Below are 11,957 nucleotides of genomic sequence, written 5' to 3'. Positions count from 1 at the left end.
ATGGGATGGTTTGTAGAGCGGGGCAAACTCTACGGCATCTTGGAGCTTTTGGATCACAGCATCTTTGACGAGCTGGCGGCCAGAGAACGGGGATTAGCTCATCATGTACTCAGGGAATACACCTACCAGATCCTGCAGGGGGCGCACTTTCTCCACAGGAAAAACGTAAGTAGTCCTATCCTTCACTTCAGTTGCATTTTGCCACAATGATATGCTGGCAAAGCTGAAAATAGGAGCAGAAAGCAAAAGTCCTCCCTTGTATTTTGTGTCAGGCTGGTTAGCATAAGCCATTGCTCCACACAAATGATCAGTCTCTGTTTATGAGAAAGATGCAGGACTTTTATTTTCTAAACCTGCAATCCCCAATCTGGATTTTAACTAAAGAGGTGCTTTAGACCGGCTGCACTACTTCAAAATGAGTTGCATCTGCGCTACAACTATTATACAATATAGAAAGACAGACACAAAATCGATTGAAAACCTCAGACCCATTATTTGTAAACCTGGTCCAAACATATTCCATGTCCACCAGATCATCCACAGGGACATCAAACCGGAAAACCTTCTGGTTTCCCTGTCCGGTGTGGTGAAGCTAGCCGACCTGGGCTACAGTCGGAAGGTGCTGATGAACTCCGTCCATCTAACCAGCTGGGTGGGCACACCGGTCTACATGCCCCCCGAGGTCCTCTTAGGAGAAACCAAGTACAGCACGTGAGTAGCATCAGCTGAAGGCATTCTGCTCAAGTATGACGTCGCTCATCGTTATTCCTTGTTGATTGTGTGTTATTCATTCCCTGTCAGACCGGTTGATGTTTGGGCCATCGGCTGTACCATCCTGGTCATGGCCAAATACCAGACTCCTTTTAGCGGCCAAACCTATCTGGCTCTGGTCCGCGACATGATGGCCACTATCGGTAAATAATTATTATACCAACTATTATTTTTTTTTAATTGTGATTTGTTTTTGTTTAAAGCAATTTATCCTTCAATTCGTTTTTGTAGATAGATAGTACACACTCCCACTTGATATTCATTCCAAAGGAAGCACATTTTTAGGCTGGGTTCTTGTTCAGAGATTGCTGCTGTTTTAGAAAGTGTAGTTACATCTTATTTGAAACCTTTAATTATAAAGACTTGAAACACTTTTGTGCTTGTGTTTATTTGTGACTTATTTTCTCCTTTTCTCCTTCTTGTGCCAGGGCCTCTGACCGAGCTACAGCAGTGTCGGTACCTGGCCCAGTGTAGGTACCTGCCTCCTGTACAGCCCCCCTCGGAGCTCACAAAGAAGTACAAGCTGTGTGACAAGCAGCTGGCTGAACTCATAGAGGTAAGCAGGAGTATTCAGAATCAGAACACTGTCCATGAGTGGATAGTATATTCCCTTAATCCAATATGGGGAATTAAAGGACCTTCTGTTAATGTGAAGTGTTCAATTCAAAGCCTTAAAGAAAAATATGTTTTAAGATTTTAGGAAGCCAAAGATTTCTCAATGTTCTGAGTGTGGCCAGCAGCATTAACCCACAGATCCTTTTGTGTTTTGTTCAAGGCGTGTCTCCAAATGGAACCTTCTAAGAGGTCCAGCTGCTCTCAGCTGCTCAGCCAGGATTATTTCACCTGGGACCATTTCCCTGACAGGTAACACACCTATGATACTGTGAGGGATCTGTAAACGTGTTTCAGTGCACTATCCAATTGTGCACAATTGTAGTTCCATTTGTATGTGTCGACCTTTCTGGATCTGCCAGAAGTTTGAAGGGTTCTTGTTTCTATTATATTTCCCATGTAGGTTCACCAAAGATATGGAGCTCATGGTCCAGAGAGACCGTGAATGCTGCGTGCCACCTCGGACTGGTACCCAGCCGACCTCCACTCCTTCTGACAATTCCACACGTCAGTCGGTAAAGTTCTCCACCATTTGCCTGCAAATATGCCATGCTTTCATTCTGATCCTGCCTCTTTTCATGATATCACAGACATGATCACAACCAATCTGTTGAAACCATGAAAGAAATTTTGTGGCTTATGATTATTTTCTTTATAATAGTCCTCTCAGCAGCAGGCTGTGAATTTGGTGGGGATGGTGACTCTCTCCAGTCAGCTCCAGGATGGGAGCCAGGGGATGAAGAACCTGGAGGGGGCCCAGGACAAACCTCCTCAGACCAGAGGTATGTCTGAGGAGTCCCAGGACAAGCCTCCTCAGACCAGAGGTAATTCCTCCCTAGGTCCTTGTGGTCCTGGCTATGCTTCTCATGTAGTACTGGATACAAAGTGAATGGACTCATCACTGATGAAATTATACAGTTATTGCCACTTATTGCAGCAATGTGTACTAATCTCCTGTTTACGTCGCTTATACTAGATTTTGTTTTTGTCACAAAACTGGATTTTCTAACTTCAATACAATTCCTTGAAAAATATCATTCTTCTGTACCATATTCAATACAACAGGGAAAACTTACAAAAATGAAATAGAGTATTTTTCCGCAACTACAAGGACAATAATATGTCATATTGGTGCCAAAGAAGGATTGTTGTGCAAGTGAATTATTCAATGTAGAAACGGGAGAAGTATGCGGGACAAGTTTGATGTACTCAAAGTGAGGGGTTGCATTTTATGCACTTAAATGCCAGGAGTATTCCACCCAAAATGGACAAGATTAGATTCCTGATTAACAAAACCCAGGTGGGCGCTTTATGTATTTCTGAAACCTGGCTCGATCCCAGTATCAATGACTCGGCGATTGAAAAGGACAACTATAGCCTAATTAGGAAAGACCGAAATAGGAACGGAGGCGGAGTATGTGTGTTAATTCGATCGGACCTACACTTTTCAGTCAGGGAGGGTTTGATCAATGAAGAGTCTGAGATCCTAATGATAGATATATGCCTTCGCAAAACCAATCCCATTCTTTTAGGGGTCTGTTATCGACCTCCTCAGCAAAATTCACTTGGAGAATGTATTAAATAAATATCCGAAATGGATGGAGAGGGAATGCATTCTAATAGGTGATTTTAACACTGATGTCATTAAGAAAACTTGCCCCACTTACAGTGGTTATTCAAGATGTTGCAATATGTTTGGCCTTACCAAATTAATTAAAGACCCCACCAGAATTGGTAAATCAATCCAGAGCACAATTGATCTGATTTTGGTCTCAGATAAGGAGAATATCTCCCAGAGCGGGGAAATTGAGTATTCCTTGAGTGACCACTTTCTAATATATTGCACTTGAATGCTGCAAAGAGCCACATTTAACAGACACAAAACAATCAAAATTAGGTCATTCAAACGCTATTCAGCAGACTGGATTGATCACCAGTCCTAGAAACTATGGATATCAACCTGGCCTGGGTTAAGTTTAAAACCCTGTTCCTTTCTGCCATTGACTCAGTGGCTCCGGCAAGGTCGGTCAGGGTAAAGCAAAGGTCCCAGCCTTGGTTTAACTCAGAGGTACTTGAAGCCACCAGGGCTAGGGATAAAGCCATGTCAAATCACAAATGCACTTTAACACTTATTTTACCTCAGTTGCCCATAAACTTGTGGAGAAGCTACCACTCAGCCCAAGATTGTACGGGCCTGAACACATTCAGGATTTCTTTGCTGAGATAGGTGTGACTCCAAATAGTTTTCCTTCAACCCTGTGTCGGTCGAAAAAATCGGCGACATGCTAAAGGGCCTTAACTCTGCCAAAGCCACAGGGCTAGATAATATCTCAGCCAGGTTCTTGAAAGATGCAGCTGATCTCATAGCCCCTTTTATTGCTCATATTATAAGGGGCTATGTTGGTGCTGTAGCGTATGTGTCTGTTAAATCGCTGTTCAAGAGTAGAGAGCGAGAAAGCGTGGCTGGTATTTGTGTATTGATACAGCAGAGAATGATTATGGAAACCGTAAAAAATATTCAGAATAGATATTTATCAAAAAATTAATTACAATACTAGATGTAAGCCGACAGTATACTTTGAGATGATCATGTGTTAGTGGACGTTCTTTCCCAGTGAACCTAGTTCAGATCCTGTAATACACGTTGTGAAATTACTATTTGATCTGAACTGGGTTTCAGTCAATCAGTCTAAATCTATTGTCCTCTTCCATTTAAGGGAATGAGGAGCCAGCAGAGGAGCTGGAGCTGAAGAAGAAGAAGAAGAAGAAGAAAAACAGGGGCTTCACAGCAACCTTTAAGGCATGTCTCCAGGTGGACCCTCTCAACTCGTCCGGCTGCTCTTTCCAGCCTCAGGCTCCTTGTGTTTCTGGGAAGACTGGTATCAAGCCAGCATGGACTACTCCTGACAACTCCACACGTCCCTCGGTAAATTGACCCATCCAAGTGTTTCCGTCGAGTTCTCCACTATTTCGCCTGCAAATGTGTTATGCTTTGAGTCTGATCCTGCCTCTCTTCATGATATCACAGACATGATCACAACCAATCTATTGAAACCATGAACCACATTTTGTGTTTGACATTCTTTATATTTGTCTTCTCAGCAGCAGGCTGTGAATGTGGAGGTGGTGACTCCCTTCAGTCAGCTCCAGGATGGGAGCCAGGGGATGGAGAACCTGGAGGAGTCTCAGGACAAGCCTCCTCAGACCAGAGGTATGTCTGAGGAGCCCCGGGACAAGTCTCCTCAGACCAGAGGTATATCTGAGGAGCCCAAGGACAAGCCTCCTCAGGCCAGAGGTAATTCTTCCCCAGGTCCCTGTGGTCCTGGCTTTGTTTGTCATGTAGTACTGGATACAAAGTGAATGGACACCTCACTGGTCAAGTTATACAATTGCCACTTATTGCAGCCATGTCTAATAATCTCTTGTTTTACGTCGCTTATACTAGATGTAAGCCGACAGTATACATTGAGATGATCATGTGTTAGTGGACTTCCTTTCCCAGTGAACCTAGTTCAGATCCTGTAATAAACGTTGTGAAATTACTATTTGATCTGAACTGGGCTTCAGTCAATCAGTCTAAATCTATTGTCATCTTCCTTTTAAGGGAATGAGGAGCCAGCAGAGGAGCTGGAGTTGAAGAAGAAGAAGAAGAAGAAAAGGAGCTTCACAGCAACCTTTAAGGCATGTCTCCAGATGAACCCTGGCAACCGGGCCGGCTGCTCTGCCCAGCCTCAGGCTCCTCGGGATTCTGGGAAGACTGGTGCCCAGCCAGCCTCCAGTCCTCCTGACAACTCCACACGTCCCTCGGTAAATTGACCCATCCACACATGTGAAGTGTTTCAGTCGAGTTCTCCACTATTTTGCCAGCAAGTGTGTTATGCTTTGAGTCTGATCCTGCCTCTTTTCATGATGTCACAGACATGATCCTAATCTATTGAAGCCATGAAACACATATTGTGTTTGACATTCTTTATATAATTGTCTTCTCAGCAGCAGGCTGAGAGTGTGGTGGAGCTGGTGACTCCCTTCAGTCAGCTCCAGGATGGGAGCCAGGGGATGGAGAACCTGGAGGAGGGCCAGGAGGAAAGGGACGAGGAGCCAGCAGAGGAGACGGAGCTGAGGAAGAAGAGGGGCTTCACAGCAACCTTTCGAAGAGCTGTCAATGCCGTCAGACGCCGCTTCACCCCCCGCGTCTCCGCCATGCAAGGCTAAGGGGACCAGCTCACTCAAACGCTGAAGGCTGTGAGGGTAACAAGCCACTGTTAGCCTCACAGTTACAGCTCAGGCATTCCCAGTGCCGTGTTGGTGCTTCACATGAAGCGCATCCCCAATGATGGAGCAAAAGTGAGGAAGTGACTGATGCTGTTAGCATTCCTCTGTTGCCCCTGTTGCCTCTGGCTTCGCTCATTTGAGAGCAGGGTGATGCTGCTGAGATGGACACATTGCGGTACGTCGTTATGTGAGTCATTGGTGTGGCCATTGGTGTTTTGTTCAAGGCGTGTCTCCAAATGGAACCTTACAAGAGGTCCAGCTGCTCTGAGCTGCTCGGCCAGGATTATTTCACCTTGGACCATTTCCCTGAAAGGTAACACACCTTTGATACTGTGAGGGATCTGTGAACGTGTTTCAGTGCACTACCTACTTGTACAGAATTGTGTTTTGCACAACAGTGTTAGTGGTGCACGGTAGTTCCATCTGTGTGGGTCGATTTTTCTGGATCTGCCAGAAGTTCTAAGGGCTCTTGTTTCTGTTATATTTCCTATGTAGGTTCACCAAAGAGATGGTGAACCTACATAGGAACCAAGTACAGCACGTGAGTAGCATCAGCTGAAGGCATTCTGCTCAAGTGTGACGTCGCTCATCGTTATTCCTTGTCGATTGTGTGTTATTCATTCACTCTCAGACCGGTCGATGTTTGGGCCATCGGCTGCACCATTCTGGTCATGGCCAAACCCCAGAAACCTTGTCGTGACCTTACCTATCGGGCTCTGGTCCGAGACACTGTTGCCACTGTCGGTAAGTAGTTATTGTACCAATTGTTATTACTTTGTAATTGTGATGATAGGATTAATATTTTGTTTAAAGCAATTAATCCTTCAATTAGTTGTTGTAGATAGATAGTACACAATCCCACTTGATATTCTTTCCACAGGAAGCACATTTTTAGGTTGGATTCTTGTTCAGAGATTGCTGCTCTAGGCAGTGAAGTTAGACCTTTTTGAAACCTTTAATTAAAAAGACATGAAACACTTTTGTGCTTGTGTTTATTTGTAACTTCTTTAAACCTTTTCTCCTCTCTGTATCTGACCCAGCTACAGCAGTGTCGTTATCTGGTCCAGTGTAGGTACCTGCCTCTGGTACGAACTCAGAGCCCAAAGAGAAGTACAAGGTGCCTGACAAGCAGCTGGCTGAACTCATAGAGGTAAGCAGGAGCCTTCAGAATCAGAACACTGTCCATGGGTGGATAGTATACTTCATTAATCCAATATAGGGAATTAAAGGACCTTCTGTTAATGTGAAGTGTTAAATTCAAAGACTCAATTCAAAACCATGAAACACATATTGTGTTTGACATTCTTTATAATTGTCTTTTCAGCAGCAGGCTGTGAATGTGGTGGAGGTGGTGACTCCCGCCATGACCATGCCCCAAGATCCCTCAGGGGATTGTTGTCCGATGCAACGTGAAGAGCTGGATGACGGAAGACCTAAGAATGGTTTGGGCAGACAAGTTATGGTGTGGCCGACTTGGAGCCTTTTTTAGCCCCTGTGTGGGTCTTGTGATGCACAACATGTCTGCCCACAACAAAGAGTGAAAAGCCACTACACAGAACTCAAAACCAATCTAGCCATCATTTCCGGGACGTTTGACATGCAAGCTGCAAGCCCTAGACATCGGTGACAACCACATTTTCAAAATCCACGTACGGATTGAATGGGAGAGGTGGATGCAGGAAGGCATTCACACGTGCACACAATCAGGGAAGATGAGGATGGCGAAGTTTGCAGAAGTGTGCTCCTGGGTCCTAACTGCTTGGGGCAAGGTCCGCACAGAAACATTCGTAAACATACACAAGAAGACACTTTTTGCCCCAGAAAGCGATGAAGAAGTGGATGACGGATCTGGTGATGATGAAGAGGAGGTGGGCGAAACCGGGCTGCCAAACGCAATGCTCCACCTTTTCCACTCTGACTCAGAGACGTCGTAATTCAAAGGCTTTTCAGAGAGCGAGATGTAGCCTAAGCCCACCAACCCTAAAAAAGCTTGTTCAAAGATTAAGATTAAGGTAACCTACTAGGCCAACTTTGTATCAGAGAATATTAAGGATCTTTGTTTGTAAATTCATTTTATTTCATATCATTCATGCGTTCGTTCAGTTGAATTCGTTAATTTATTTAGCCATTCATTCATTTGGGAATTCATCAGTGTTGGGGATAGACTTGATATATTTGCAATTACATTGTTTGTTCATGCTTTTTCTGAGTGAAACGTATAGCATCCTGCGAAAGCATTAGGGCCTACATGGTTGGCCCATCAAATCTTTGTGTAGACTACTGTATGCTATTGTTCCTAGGCTGATTTTGTGTTTGGATACGATTTTTCCATTATTCGAGATGTCATTGCCTTATTAAATAATAGGAAAATAAAACAAATTGTTGACAGTATATTTCCTTATTTTTCTTTTTGCTATACAAAGGCTATAATGTCGGTATAGCCTAAAAGCTGCCTACAACTTCAGAGGAAGACGTTGCATGAATGTATTGCAAAGTAGCACATGCTCTTATATTGTCAAGAAATGCCCTGCGAATTTTCTACATTTTGACTGCAAGTAGCCTATTGCTTTCCCTCAAAGGTATCAACCAGTAGGCTAAGATTGCGTATCTGTAAGCCTCAAGCGGCTTTCATCATGCCCAATTTGCATTACCATTTTTCCCAAGTGATCTCGTCTTGGTTTGGGACTGGATTATTGTTTGAACTTCTGTTTTCATTTAGTCTACTAAAAAAGGGTTGATGAGGTAGGCTATTGGACGCTCGGGGATAATGGTTCTGCAAGTGTCAGGAAATTCTTGCACCTGCAGTGTGTAGCGCATGCTTCTGCATGCTGTAGACCGTGTGAAACATGTAGACAAGTTTGAAATCGGATTATTAAAGACCTCTAAACTAATTATTTATTGGTTGATGCCATCTGTGCAGCCAGGTTTCAGGTGAGTTTTTCCATCGGGGGACACTTTTCAATTCCTCTAATGCTTAAGTTTAAAATAAATCAGAACTGATTTACCTTGATCTTCAACTGTAGCCTTGCTGAACTCCCTGCATCCTCGCTGTCTTTATTCCTTTTTTCCAGATTAATATGGCGGTCTCATCATGCTAAACTAGCCCATTATCAGGTGTTTAACAACAACACGCACAAAAAAAAGAAAGTGAAACAGGATTTAATTAATTGTTTAAAATATTCCACAAAAATCGGCAAAAATATTTTTCTATTAATCTCATCCTGCTTTGCTTTAATGCAAAATATCAACAAATAATGACCCGTAGTACGTAAAAGCCCACCATTGGCAAGCAATCAGAATGAGAACATGTATTATATGTATATACATATATCAATATTGATCAAAATAATCGTGTTAATCAGTTTGGCAATAATCTTGCAGCCCTACTGCGCAGCCACTTCTTCAAAACCTCAGTCCTTGGATTGCGCATGTTTGCCCAGTTTCTTCTACAAACCTGATCGAAAAGTATATATACAATAAAGTAATTACATTACATAAAGTAAAAGACATTTATGGCTGCAACCAATGCTATTTTCATAGTCAATTCTAGTAATAGTCAACAAATGATCATTGTTAAACAATAAGCTTTCTCAAAGTGCCACACGTCGTGACCTTGCGTTCCCCAAAATACTTTTGTATCTGTGGATGACACTCAGTAACTATGTAGTCCACATCCAAAACATTGTGCTCCAGAAGATCTAAGTTTCTCTTCATTACCTCCTTCTCCATGTGGTAACTACCACCTACCTCATTGCTCTGCTGGCGAGTTCATAAAATTGCAGATGAGATGAACATGACGCATAGTAATCCTGATTCATGGTTCAACATGTTGTAATCCTGACAAAAAATAAAGTGTAACGCACCTGAACAAGCTGAAGGTCTATAATGGTGTTACTCTCCATATGCATCAAACTGTAATTGCCACACTTTGCAGAGTGCCCTAAAGAAAACATAACATAACAGGAGGTTGCAAGGCTTTAAAACTAACTGAATGTACAAGTTGGAAGCTGTTAAAGGTCCCATGGCATGAAAATCTCACTTGATGAGGTTTTCTAACATTAACATGAGTTCCCCTACTCTGCCTATGGTCCCCCAGTGGCTAAAACTTGCGTTCGGTGTAAAACGAGCACTAGGTATCCTCCTCGGCTTTGAAAAAAATGGAAGCTCAGGCGCGCTGATTTGGAATGTGGCCCCATATGTCGTCATAAGGGGCCAAGTTACCTCCCCTTTCTCTGCCTGGCCCGCCCAGTGGATTTGGCCCGCCAATGAGACAACGAGCTACGACCGTGCGAGCGCCACATGTGTGTGTATGTGATTACACACACTGTAACGCAAGTGTTGTACACTTCTTTGTTATTTGGATAACCGTTCTGCTGTTGGTGTTATGGCGCATAACATGTCGGTTCTCTGACATCTCTGATATTTCCACAACGAGACTGTAGTGGGGGTTATCTCAGCCATGGTTGAGAAGGAATTGGGGGAAAAGGACTATGGCTTCGACTCCCTGAAGTACATGAACCGTGACATGGAGGAGAAAGGGATTGCTGCCCGCGAATGTCTTCCGCTGCCCGCTGCCAAGGCAGGCGGTGGTGCCTCGGCGCTGCCCGCTGCCGAGGTGGTGCTCCCTCGGCAGCGGGCAGCGAGGCTCACGGACAATCCCGGGCAACAATCCCTTTCTCCTCCATGTCACGTTTCAGTCTACTTCAGATTGATGAGGAAGTGGAAGAACCAGAGACGTCGGAGAACCCGAACGCAGTCATTTGAGATTCATAATATCGTCTGGTGGCGCACACAGCTTTTGGCCGTGATAATATTTATTATATGATATAGATATCTATGTATGATATATTGTTATTTAGATAAGGAATTCGGGAACGTCTTCAAATACTGTGTTAGGGGCCCACTAATATCTTTATTCAAGCATTCATTAAGTAGCATGGCATGGGACCTTTAACCAACTCATTTAGACGTTTTTGGCTTACCTGGGGAATCTGCCAGCATATCTCTGCAAATTGCAATCTTTCCACCCTGGGGTAGCTTCTGGAAAAGACTCTCATCAGTCATCAGCCTTCCATTTGTGGACAATCGCAGGATCCAGAAAATTCCTAGCACGCCTCCTGGAGGTGCCATACTTGAAAACCTGGAGCGGCACGCAGGGTCTTGAAGATCTAGGTTTCCATGAAAAATAGGAAAATATGTTGAAAAGGTCAACTGATTCCAGATTTTATATGGTAAAATCAATACCGTTGCTACTAGGAAGAACGACGCACAATGAGCTGGCTCCGCGGTGTACTACCTGCAAGGGGCTGGCTCCGCCAACGGCTGTACTACCTACAATGGGCTGGCTCCACCAACAGGTGTACTACCTACAATGGGCTGGCTCCACCAACAGGTGTACTACCTACAATGGGCTGGCTCCGCCAACGGGTGTACTACCTGCAATGGGCTGGCTCTCCACTGCTAGGCGTAGTTACAGTTTCTGTAAGGACTCTGATTATATGGCACATAAGTGCCCATCATCCGTTGTTGCTTGACCTCACAGATTTTCTTGTAGGCCTACACCGGACAGGTGAACAGCTCTCCGAGGCAGCTTTCACAAACGACATAGCCTACTTTGGGTCACTGTACCTTGACCAAACCTATAAAATAAGAAACACATTTTTGCATTAGCTTTCCAATATATAATCATCTATATTCCATATAGATGATTAAATTATTAAATGGCAAAGTTTCGAGATGCTGAATATTCATTTTGAGGCAGTTGGTAATTAGTGTAGGCCTATGGCTATCTGCTCTGACGTGACCTTCTTAAGCGGGGGTCTATCTATCAATTTTATACCATAAGCAGGCATGGCGGATTATAAAAAATAGAATATAAATACAATATAGAATAATACTGTTTGTGTAGCTTCTTTGGATTTCTCTTGGCTGCTTTACCAAAGCTAAAAACACATCATAATCAACCGTTCGTAGCTACAAGTAGTCCCAGTACAAACTGCCAAATAATTTACAGCAGCCTACTACATTAACCAACTTATAGGCAATAAGTAAAAACTTCTGATGATAGCAAAATATACGGATTGATTGTATTTCAGAGAATGTGATTGTATTATAATTAATATTATAATATTTCTATTTAATTATTTGATTTAAATAAAAAAAAAAAGTGGTAGGCTATAAGGATATTACTGGACAATCAGTCAATAGACCCTTGGGACCAAAATGTTGAGCTTATAGCCTACTTGATGTTAATCAATACATTGAATTCGGCTTGTTACAGCTTGTTTATTGAATTAACTGCA

The 11,957-nt window shown here is 43.3% G+C and overlaps 2 protein-coding genes across 2 annotated transcripts; both read left to right on the top strand.

The window, feature by feature from the left end:
* On the top strand, window positions 1-2,043 carry LOC132453715 (cyclin-dependent kinase-like 2). Its single transcript, XM_060046660.1, has 6 exons — window positions 1-165; window positions 533-711; window positions 802-914; window positions 1,200-1,327; window positions 1,547-1,635; window positions 1,787-2,043. Exons 1-6 carry the CDS (start codon window positions 1-3, stop codon window positions 1,977-1,979), a joined length of 867 nt encoding a protein of 288 aa, XP_059902643.1. The 3' UTR covers window positions 1,980-2,043.
* Window position 2,044: 1 nt separating this feature from the next.
* On the top strand, window positions 2,045-5,837 carry LOC132453713 (trans-Golgi network integral membrane protein 2-like). The gene is made up of 5 exons (XM_060046659.1): window positions 2,045-2,207; window positions 4,101-4,309; window positions 4,486-4,678; window positions 4,988-5,190; window positions 5,374-5,837. Exons 1-5 carry the CDS (start codon window positions 2,078-2,080, stop codon window positions 5,593-5,595), a joined length of 957 nt encoding a protein of 318 aa, XP_059902642.1. The 5' UTR covers window positions 2,045-2,077; the 3' UTR covers window positions 5,596-5,837.
* The last annotated feature ends 6,120 nt before the right edge of the window (window positions 5,838-11,957 follow it).

Source organism: Gadus macrocephalus, chromosome 3 (assembly GCF_031168955.1).
Source record: "Gadus macrocephalus chromosome 3, ASM3116895v1".
NCBI lineage: Eukaryota > Metazoa > Chordata > Actinopteri > Gadiformes > Gadidae > Gadus > Gadus macrocephalus.
The sequence above is the reverse complement of the archived record's forward strand: the minus strand, read 5'-3'. Positions and strand labels throughout refer to the sequence as shown.

Bases quoted from the DNA above. Each gene is read 5' to 3' on its own strand.
- LOC132453713 (XM_060046659.1), top strand. From the start codon at position 2,078: ATGGTGACTCTCTCCAGTCAGCTCCAGGATGGGAGCCAGGGGATGAAG. The intron at 2,208-4,100 runs GTAATTCCTCCC...CTTCCATTTAAG, and splicing joins CAAGCCTCCTCAGACCAGAG to GGAATGAGGAGCCAGCAGAG. The intron at 4,679-4,987 runs GTAATTCTTCCC...CTTCCTTTTAAG, and splicing joins CAAGCCTCCTCAGGCCAGAG to GGAATGAGGAGCCAGCAGAG.
- LOC132453715 (XM_060046660.1), top strand. From the start codon at position 1: ATGGGATGGTTTGTAGAGCGGGGCAAACTCTACGGCATCTTGGAGCTT. The intron at 915-1,199 runs GTAAATAATTAT...TTCTTGTGCCAG, and splicing joins CGACATGATGGCCACTATCG to GGCCTCTGACCGAGCTACAG. The intron at 1,636-1,786 runs GTAACACACCTA...TTTCCCATGTAG, and splicing joins TGGGACCATTTCCCTGACAG to GTTCACCAAAGATATGGAGC.